We start from the raw sequence: 11,181 nt of genomic DNA on the forward strand, positions 1-11,181 counted from the left end.
CTTCACTCATCTTCTAATGGATATAATAGGCCATTTACATTCAACATGGGTGATTTAGGTATTTTAAAAAAAAAAATTGAATCTTAAAGGACAAAATATGATGGAATCACATTTTTTGTCAAATTTGTCAAAAGACAAGGGAAGTCTGTAGAATATTTGAAAACATATGGGAGGGGGTTGGAATAAAAGCAAAATATAGGGGAGGGGGATGTAAATTGCTCTTTCCCAAAATATGGATTAAAAAAGGGACAAGGTTGGGTATGCCACTGAAATATTGAGATAGGTGTCTATCTATAGGTGTCTATCTCTCTTTTTCTTTCTGAAAAAATTCTCTATACCCCTCTTATTTTAGCCCTTCAATTGATTGAATAGCTAGCTCCAGAAAAGTCGACGGCATACCTAATCTTCTTTTATAGGGAAAAAAAATAGTTGATTTGTTCCTCTCTTGGCATTTGGAATTTGATACGCTAAAATTTGCCGCTGGACACGTGGCACCCAACTACAGGAGTTATCCAGAACACCATATCTAACCACGAACTTCAGATATCGAGATTACGAGAAGACTTGAGTCCACTTCAAGTAATGGAGACGTACTAGGACTCAATCTACCTAAAAGGGGGATAATACCCGAAAAAGGAATATTCCTCACGGATGGAGGAAAACGTGAAGGATGGAGTCCTCCACGACTGCCCCAAGCTTATCAAGAGTAGAAGGGCGTCTCCTATTAGGACTCTACATGAAATAATCCTATAAAAAGAAACCCAGAAGATAAAACCAAGTAAGATCACTCACTTGTCATTACTCTCTGAAGACTGTTGCACGGGTTTCTAACTTGGGCGTCGGAAGATTAATTTTGTAGGACCAACGTTGAGCATCCTACAAATTCTCGGTTGCAACAGAATCCACTGATTCTCTTTGCATTTAATGGATTCCAACTGTGTGGACTAGCTGAACCTGATCAGGCCTCTCCTTCCATTTACCCCTCTTTCTCCCCCCCCTCCCCAACCCCCACCTCCACCCCACCCCACCCCTACCCCAAAATGCTCTGCTCCAACCTTTTTTTCATTATTCCACGTGGCAGAGTTCCAATTCAGCACGGAGAGCCGAAACTGAGTGCAAAATTGATGGAGAATTATTGCATATATGCAAAGTAGAGTCAGTAGGAACGGGTGCTCCGAAACGGTTTGACTCGAATCGCCCACTCCACAAGATGTACTAGAGAATAAGTCAGAATAGGGGCTAGAGAGTGAGTGAGGCCGGCTCTAGTTTGAACCGGAAGATTCATAAAACCATGACAAAATCTAGGGCACCTTCAATGTGCACTACAATATCAGAAGGGAGATAGAACCCTGTCTGTCTAGTGTTCCTACATGCAACTTTTGTGTTCAAAGAGGCAGTGAAAAGATACGTATGCCCCATTGACCAACGCATGCAGAGGAACTACACTCATAGGAAACACTTCCCCTTAAAAAAAAATTTAAGTACAAGTGAAAAGTTTTTCAAATATTTTTTCCCTAAAATTATAGAGTTATATCCAATGGGTGAAGAGAATCTCTCTTCTATATTTTAAGATTATTGATCTGGAGTACAGACCATGGAATCATATTCTTCTTTCTTTGAAGAAAATCGCGAAAAGATAGGTAGAATTGTCTTTAAACCAATTACTATATTAATCTATGAGAACTATCAACATTTAAATTGGGATTTACCCTTGGTCCTGAATTGTAAAACCGAATAAGTTTGAGAGATTCCTGTTAACAAAAAAAATGAAACAAAAAAATTCAACGTTTAAAACATCCAAAGAACTTCTATCCCAATTCTTAACAATTAGTCCTAGCATTTCTCAACAAAATTAGAAAATGGCTTTGCACAATGCATTCAAGACATTTAAAGAGGTGAAACTATTGCCAAAGTACCAATTTAGGATCATCTGAAAATTGAACATAATAAAGCTTGATGAGCAAAAGGCACAAGAATACACCTTAAATATCGACAACTCTCTTTTTGACAAACTTTTATCTCAAACACTCCAATGATGTGGTGCTTTTGCTTAACAAATTGCGTACCTTTGTATACATAGAAGGTCCAAGTTTTTGGATATTATGTCTCTTACTGATGTAATCAACTTTTTTTTTTTTTGCTAACGACGGGTATCCAGGCGTTCGATTTGACTGGTCCCATGGACCCATACTGACCCCACAATCGTATGGACCGGGTCATATCGGGGTTGAATGAGAACCATTCAACTTTAACTGAAAGCAGTGAAGAGTACTAAACGCCCCCGTGTGAGTAGCCCAATGTGTACCTAGTAGGAGTCGAACTTAGGACGTCTAAGTATACGGCTCATACCAAGTTTGTTGCTCACCAACTGCGCTACCCCCTTGGGTTATGTGTAATCAACTTCTTAATCAATGTAACTTGTCTTCTTTTGTTCATCAGGGAAAAAAAAAGAAGAAGTAATGCCTCTAATCATGTAAACAAAGATGAGTTACTTCAAGATTCAAGAGGTTGTAGTGGGAGAATCAATTGCTCCCTGCAACAGAGTATAATCATAAATACAATTAGAGGCAAATCATGCTTTTCTAATACCACGAGATGCTTCGTGAAGAAGCCAGATGAAGTGGCAAATATGGACCGAAATAGATAATAAGAAACAAACATATTGGAGGCTATGTTTGGTATGCATTGTAAGAATAGATTCTGGTTTAGATCGCATACTGAAGCAAAGCAAGAGAATAGAAGAACTGTTCTAATTTTGTCTGTACTTTCATTTATACTGTCTTATTTAATGTCTTGCTTTGCTTTGCCTTTCCTAAGATTACTTGCAAGAATTTTGACTCAATTCTCCTTCATTTCTGGAATCGAGACACTCTTAATGCCAAAAAACTGCCTCTCATAGGATGGTACAAAATCTGCTCCCCAAATTCTGAGGAGACCTTAGCCTTGGAGATTCGCAAACTCAAAATAAAGCTCTCATTCTCAAGCTTGGATGGAGATTGCTCAACAACATCCGGAGCTATGAAGATGCTGGATTTCTCTATTGGAATAGCATTGTAAGCATCCTTCCCACCCTCAAAAAAGGTATGATTTATTATTGGAGATGGTAGTAATACTTTTCTGGTCTGTGGTCTGACCATGGATCCTTGACACTTGGAATTCTACTCACCTCCTGCTATAGATCCCCCCTCTTAGAAAAACTAGCAATTTCATTTTTTAGTAGGGATAGGAATGCTAGACTAAATTCGGGATTGTCTTTAACTTTTACTAATTCTATTATCCAGATCTCCAAATCCCTCTAAAATGATCGCTTGTAGTGTCATTTGTCTGAAGGAAAACTGCTGTCAATTTTCTCAAATCAATTGCATAAAAAACTCTAATGAATGCTCAAACTTGTGCTCTTGCTCACAATGGTGGCGTTTTTTTTGGAAACTCAAATTCCATATCAAATTTAAAATTTTCCTTTGGAGAATTGTCAATGAAAGATTACCAATTAAGGTCTCACTACATAAGTGTGTGGACATTGACCCAACATGTAGGTTTTATCACAACCATCATGACATGTACTCCTCGATTGCAGAATTTGCAAGAGAAGTTTGGTTTGGTAGCCCTTTGGGTCTCAAACCATATATGTTTCCCGTCTCTTCTGTTAATAATGCAGTTATGTATCGTTTTTTACCTCAAATGATGTTCCCCGTGAGAACCTGAAGTTTGTTTTGTTGACTTTTATTGTTACTTGCTATTTTATGTGGAAGAACAGGAATAGTGTTCTCCCACGAAATACTTAATCCTTACTGCATTCTCAAACAGGTAAATTTTCGATATTTTATGTGGAAGAACAGGAATAGTGTTCTCCCACGAAATACCTAATCCTTACTACATCCTCAGACAGGTAAATTTTCGAATCAAACATGGCTTTATTGTCAAACCTGTCACCCTGATTAATCTGGACCAATCTCCTCATAATATTTCCCATCATATCAATCCCCTATTATTCATTTATAATTATTATAATCACTGGGACATCAGATCCGCCTAGGGGTGTCAATTCTTCAACCGAATCAGTAAAACCGGTCAGATCGAACCGATAACAACACGGATCAAATCAAATCAAAGTCTTATTGGATCGGTTCGATTTGAAGTATTGCAACCCCAAAACCAAACTAAATCACAGTGAAAACCGGATGAACCCAAAACCAAACCAAAACCGGCTCAAAATCCAGACCAAAATCAAAACCAAACCAATAAGAAACCAAAACACTCCAAAATTCATTAAAAAAATCAAATTTTGCACAATTTTGTAAACATTTGTATGGAAAGTCGAATCCAAACTGGACCAAAAACCAAAACCAAAACCAACCCAATTACAAATTGATTTAAGAAACCGAAGACAAACCGAAACCGAAATTTCCTTATTGGTTCGGTTTCGATTTCAAGTTTCCCACACAGAAACCAACTCAACCCAGACCAAAACCGAGCCGGACCGAACGATTGACACCCCTAGATCCGCCTAATAATACATGTGCATGGACTTATAATATTCCTCTCTGGTGAGCAGCAGCGAAATAATCATAATACATGTGCATGGGCTTATAATATTCCTCTCTGGTGAGCAGCAGCGAAAAGATTATTTCGGTGGTTGGAGGGTGACGGAGAAAAGTATTCATTCCCTATCCCAGTTTTATGACGGCACTAACAAACATTCTAGGCCGTGGATGACAATTACTAGAAGAATTTTTAAACTACCATTTTGTTTAAATACCAACCTTGGTTTTGTTCACCAAGTAAAAAATTTAGCCTTCATGGCTATGATTAAAAAATATTCTATGAACAATGTTAATATGCTGTATAGCCTCAGCAACCTTATGTATTAATGTTTTATTTTGTCAATCAAACAAAAATAAAAGACCCAGAATCAATACCAAGAATGCAAACCAAACACAACATTGATCTATCCAACTCAAATATTCAGCTACGATAATACTTTAGCAGCTGCTGGTTGGGAGTTCCATCAGCAAAATGTAGCGCATTAGTCTCATGAAAAAATAAAATGGGGAGCATTAATATCAATAGGTTCGGCACTAACAACCATAATTGAAGGGCACTGAGGAAATATAGTGCCATTTCTCAAATAAACAGCCAGAAATGGCAGCGCCAGGAGGGGCGTAATCGAGATTAAAAGACAACTGGCCGAAGAGGCGGCAAAAATGATGTTCCTGTTTCTCTGAGTCGAACAATTGAACTCAATCTAACGCCAAAATCATTTGCTAGCCAAGTTTCTCATCAGCATCAAGGATAAACAAAGCTTCCAAAATTTGATAAAAAGACAAGAATAAAATATGCTGAAACGATGATAAAATTAAAAAGACGCTGAAACTTCATTTATGCTCCAACTACTTCAGTTTCTTCAGCCACTGGTTCCTCTGCAGGCCTGTCCACCTTCATGCCAACATCCTCAGAATAATCCCCATGGACCTGCAAACATGGTCCAGAAAAGCTAAATATTGAAGACATCTTTTAAATAATTGAAATATAATACACAACATATAAACATAGACGCGTCTAGATGTCATCTGGGATACATTTTTCATAAAATCTAAACCGTTGCTGAGAACTCGAATCAGATTCTCGTGTCTTAGTCATTTGATGACTAGGATTCTCATGTCTTAGTCATTTGATGACTAGGAACTCAAATATAGCAGGCAAATAATTAAGAGGTAAGTACTGTATACTTCAGGCAAGCTGGAACTGTTTATGGTTAAGGAGATGACACAAAAGAAGGACCATTCCTGGAGGTCACGTTTCTGTGTATTCCTTTTTTCTGAGGGGGAGGGGGAGGGGGAGGGGGAGGTTTGTACTTGAAACAACATAAAACTATACAGATTACAGAGGAAAATACAGAACCTGAAACTTGAGCGGAAAAATAAAAGCAGGTTAAAAGGACGGGAGAGACTTGCCTCCATCAACTTGCCAAGATCAAACTTGGGAGCTTTCAAAATCTTGACCTTACGAATAAAGACATTCTGTAAAGGGTAAATGCTGCCAGTGGACTTCTCAATCTCCTTCCCTATCATCTCAGGGATGAACTTCTGTACTAACTCCTTCAAGTCACATGAGGTTGCCTGGTTTACCATAATTTCTCTCATCTTACGGCGAATCTGAAAACACCCATAAAAATAAATATAAAAAACAGTCCATATCATGAATGCTCAACCAAAACACACTTGATCTAAGTCATCCAACACAATATAATGCAATTTGCATTGAACATATGTATATCACAGAAGCTAGAAAGCAGGAAAGCATTAACCCAGATACAACATATGGAATAATAGAAAGCATAAAGAAGAAAAAGGGAACTTGTAAAACAAAGATTCACCTGACGGATCTGGCTTGTTTGTGCATAACAGGTTCGCTTAACCTGGTTTGGACGCCTCTTTGTGAATCCAATGCAGAACATCCTCAAAGTGTAGTTGTCTGTAGTCTTCACATCAACATGTGCCTCAATCAAGGTCTGCCACTTACGCACCAAAGACCTCAACTTGTCTGTTGTGAAATTCATTCCCTGAGCAAACCTAACTGTATCAGCTCATTTTTTCCCTCTGATCTTTTTAAACAATAAGAGGACAGCTGTTGAAAACGGGAAAATATTACAAAATATATGCTTACCCAAAAGTTAGTGAGCACATTCTTTCCTTGTACATCCTCAGCTCTGAGTCGGATCTTCCTGTAGGACTGATCCTCATCATTCTGAAGGTCAGCAAGGGAAACCTCAAATACTCGGTGCTTAAGTCCTTCAGAAGCAATCTGTGACAGAAAATAAAAAATTTAAGACTTACATAATTCTAAGAGCATGTATATCAAACATCCTATTACACCAAAATAAACAACAAATTATATGTTATTCCATACTAAATGCATGCTAAAGCACAAAATAGGCAACCCCCATCATGAAGAAGGATGGAGGATTGGGTAAACATGTTTTTAAACTAGAATAACAAACACACAAAACAAAGCCCATAAAAGGAATAAAAGAGAAAAAAAAATCAATTGGTTCAAAATCCTCAGTATTTCAAAAGTCAATGGTTTTGTCATTAACACACCAAAGAGTAGGACCTTTAATAAGAAGATTAAAAAACGACCCTTCAGGAAGCACCAACACTGACAACCAGAACATACAACAGGGAAGAGGAGATACAAATGTGGAATAACAACAAAGCACTGGACAGAATGTTGAAACTAATACAATTTAGATTCAACCCAAAAATGATCAGGAAGTTGATCTAAATATCTAATCTCCCCTTGTATATTTCAGATCTAAGTCGGGGCTCACCTACACCCAGTTCACTTTGTTGCAACCAGTACTAATGTTGACCAGAAATACTACAAGAAATATGCAGATCCTTAAATTTCAGCAGAAATCATCAAATAGTAATACACGGGAATAAACATTCCAATCAGAAGTTACTGATTAAAGAATAGAAATTGCATTTGATCCACCCCTGCACCATGTATTTCTGAGATATGGCGTTACAGTGATTGAAAAACTATTAGTGGAAATTGCCACATATATCCAATTTACACAAATGTCATTTTCCAAATAAGTTCACACTCAATCACTTTCATCCAGTAAGAGGTAAAAACCCTGTAGCAAGCTTGATGGAAACGATTAAATTCTAACATCAGTTCATCGTCAATGGATACCTAAGTTCTGGTACTGGTACGCCACTAATAGAAAATTTATGAACTGGTAAATAAAACGACAATCAACAAAAAGGTCTAAGCAAAGGAGGACTTCATGACCTTAGTTCCCTGCGTTCTTGAAACTAGGGTTTTCCCGACATTTCTATGGCTGAAGATCGAAGGAGCCTTGATATCATACCAGTCCTTCTTAGAGAAAGGATCAACCCTGTGAATTGAAAATCAGAACCATAACAGATCAACATGTGAAAACAACATAACAACAATTACAGTAAACGTCTCTAAGGCTTGATTTCAACTCACGCTTTCTTCTTTCCTCCTTTCTTGCCCTTCGATATCCTCTTGTTCTTCCTGTAAAAACCGAATAAGAACAATCAGAAGCTTTGAAGAAATAATGCAAATTAGAGAGTTGCAGATCGAAATCGACGTACCCGACCGCCATTGTAGACGATGCACTTGGAGCAGCTTCAGAAGTTAAAGCTAAAGACGCCTCTGATCGCAAAAGAAACCCTACTTCTCAAACCCTAGAATTTATGCATCAGATGTCGTAGGGAAAGGCATGAAAGAAACGCACGAAAGGGGCAAAGAGTAAATTACACAAAGCCCCCCAAATTTTAAATATTTTCGAATACTTCTCTTCATGTTTTCTATATTTTCCTGACCTCCCTTTGGTCAAAATTGCATCAGTATCTTACCTTTCCTAAAATAATACACCCCCCTAAAAAAACCTTTTTCTCCGTATAATTAGATATGATTACAAAAGTATGTAACCCTAGTGGGGTGAAACTGGGTCCGGTTGGGTCGGGTTTCCTAAAACCTTAACTCAACTCTAGGTCTTCAAAATTCAACTCAACCCAATTCTGTTGGGCTCATGTTCAGGCCCAACTCAGCTCTAATTGACCCTGTCAAGGTCGGGTTGGGTCAAGTTAACCCTAGCTTTTACAATGGTTGGATTAACCTTGATTGACCTATTTTTGTTATTCATATTTTTTATCAAAGATTAAAGTATCGGTATCGATCGCCGTATCGATCGGTCAAAATTAAGATACGTATCAGAGAGTATCGTATCGTATCAAAGATACGCTAAGATACGCTAAAGATACACACATAAATGGATAGGAAACATTTTTTTAAACATTTTTGCATAAAGAGTTTGTTAAAAAAAGCTATTGATAACATGTATTATGCATAAACACTAAATTGAGGGTATCGCACTAAGAATTCAAGGTTTGTAGTTGTCCCATAAATGTAAAATCCGTATTCCCAACTTTTATTTCCACTTTAGTTAAAGAGAAATATGGCTGACAGCAACTTTGGAACAAAAACCCTTCAAAAAATCGTGTTTTCTAAAAAATTACCATCTTGGCAATTATATGACCGATACATAGCGATACGTATTGATACTCACCGATACGTACCGATATATATCGATACTCACCGATACGTGCCAATATATACCGATACGTACCGATCGATACATATCGATACTCATCGATACGTACCAATACATACCGAAACGTACATTTTACCTCAATTTTATAATTTTCATAGTCGTATCGAGGCATATCGTATCGTATCGATGTGTATTGGTGTTGTATTAATGCATATCGGTATGTATTGTAAGATATATATCAATACGAAAGGATTTTAAAATTTTCATGTATCGTATCGATGTGTATCGTATCGGTCGGCTAAATTTAAGATACGTATCAGAGGGTATCGTATCGGTATCGGAGATACTTAAAACCATGTTTTTTATATTAAAAAATTATAAAAAAATAAAATATCAATAGAAGTTCCAAATTCTGATAAAAAATCTCAAGGTTAAATTTCATGTTAGGTTGGGTCGGATTGGATCAGGTTGAGGCCTCAACGCAAGTCCAACCAAACCCTGGGTTTTTCAACTTTAACCCGCCTTCAGGGTTAAAAAAATTGGCCTAAATCCTGTTTGGGTTCAGGGAGAGCTTGGGTTGTCAGGACCAAACTTTCATTTCTAAACCCTAAGTTATAGTAATTGATATTGGCATCGAGTACCAATACTGAAAGCCCACAATATATCAGTTGTATCGACCTATATTGGTTTGATGCAAGCTATCAAAGCCACTTTTTGGAATCGGTCATAGTAGCAGCTGATATATTGGCCAAAAGATCTAAAATTTAATGAACATGACTGATATGTTTAGGCGAATATTAATACTCCAAACAATAAATTAGTTGACCCGGTCAACCACTACAATATCAATTAGGTATTAGTATCAGGTACCATTGGTACCGATTACATATTGGTGGATACGACAAATGTGATGATTCCTAAATCCATGATGTAACCACCATTTTATAGACTAGAAAATTATAAACTTGCTCTTAATTTTGTCGCAATTGAATTGTAAATTTTCATCTTTTGGATTTGGGAAAGGATAAGAGGTGTCAATCGGTCAGTTCGGTTTGGTTTCGATCGGGTTGAATTGGTTTTGGTCTAAGAATGAAAGAGACCAAAATCAATCCGTTAAGAAACTTCGATTTTCAGTTGTTTCGATTTTGGTCGTTTCGATTTTGGTCCTATTTAGTTTCGATTTATTTCGGTTTTTTAATATCGGGTTAATACTGATTTTGATCGGTTTCTTATTGAGCTTTAACCATAATGAAATCTTACATTCATAACTTCTAGTGACAAGATTTGATTAAAAAATCTTCATATTTATGATTAAATCATGATTTATAATTGTAAGAGAAGATAACTAATATTGAAACTAATGAATAACAAATTACTAAGGAATAACTTATATTGAAATCACAAAATGAACCCTATTATCTAATTATTCATTTAACTATCCAACTAGTTTTGTATAAGGAATAAGAAAATCAATAGAAGCATTGTTACAATTTACAAATCAATTTATTTATTTATAACCTCATATTCAATGATTTGTCACAATTCCACTTATACCAAAAAGGAGAAAAAAAATAGGTATGCTAGCAGGTTACAATAGAATTAGGAAGACTAGCAAGCCATAGTCGTTGGATTAACTGAAAATTAATATAAGCTGTGAGATTTAAATTTTTATTGTAATGCTAAAATACATAAACACTGACAATAGTTTACAATTCAACTAGTTACGGTATTTTTGGGAAGAGGGATGTTAGTCAAATGTCCATGAAAAAATTTGGGGGTGAATGGTGGCAACGGTTCCGAAAACCAAAATTAATCTTAGCCGTTGATCTATATATTGTTAAATCTCAGCCAAAGATTGAAGTATCGGTATCGGTCGTATCGGTCAGCCAAAATTAAGATACGTATCGGAGGGTATCGTATCGTATCGGAGATACGCTAAGATACGTTAAAGATACGCACATAAATTGATAGAAAACACTTTTTTATACACTTTTTCATAAAAAAATATTTAAAAAAAGTTATATATAATATATATTATGCATAAACAGTAAATTGAGAATATCGCACTAAGAATCCAAGGTTTGTAATTG

General features: G+C 36.6%; 1 protein-coding gene across 1 annotated transcript; it reads right to left on the reverse strand.

Moving 5' to 3' along the window:
• Positions 1–5,035: 5,035 nt before the first annotated feature.
• On the reverse strand, positions 5,036–8,282 carry LOC122092021 (40S ribosomal protein S3a). Its single transcript, XM_042662307.1, has 7 exons — positions 8,130–8,282; positions 8,002–8,049; positions 7,801–7,906; positions 6,667–6,804; positions 6,377–6,562; positions 5,955–6,155; positions 5,036–5,472 (listed from the first exon to the last, which is right to left on the reverse strand). The coding sequence occupies exons 1-7, from the start codon at positions 8,138–8,140 to the stop codon at positions 5,380–5,382; spliced, it is 783 nt and encodes a 260-aa protein (XP_042518241.1). The 5' UTR covers positions 8,141–8,282; the 3' UTR covers positions 5,036–5,379.
• Positions 8,283–11,181: the final 2,899 nt, after the last annotated feature.

Source organism: Macadamia integrifolia, chromosome 10 (assembly GCF_013358625.1).
Source record: "Macadamia integrifolia cultivar HAES 741 chromosome 10, SCU_Mint_v3, whole genome shotgun sequence".
In the NCBI taxonomy this organism is placed as follows: domain Eukaryota; kingdom Viridiplantae; phylum Streptophyta; class Magnoliopsida; order Proteales; family Proteaceae; genus Macadamia; species Macadamia integrifolia.

What these genes read in the sequence shown, in the direction of transcription:
- LOC122092021 (XM_042662307.1), bottom strand. An exon ending in AAAGGAGGAAAGAAGAAAGC is followed by an intron (nt 7,907 to 8,001) that starts GTGAGTTGAAAT and finishes TTCAATTCACAG; the next exon opens with GGTTGATCCTTTCTCTAAGA. An exon ending in ATGTGCTCACTAACTTTTGG is followed by an intron (nt 6,563 to 6,666) that starts GTAAGCATATAT and finishes AGGTTTGCTCAG; the next exon opens with GGAATGAATTTCACAACAGA.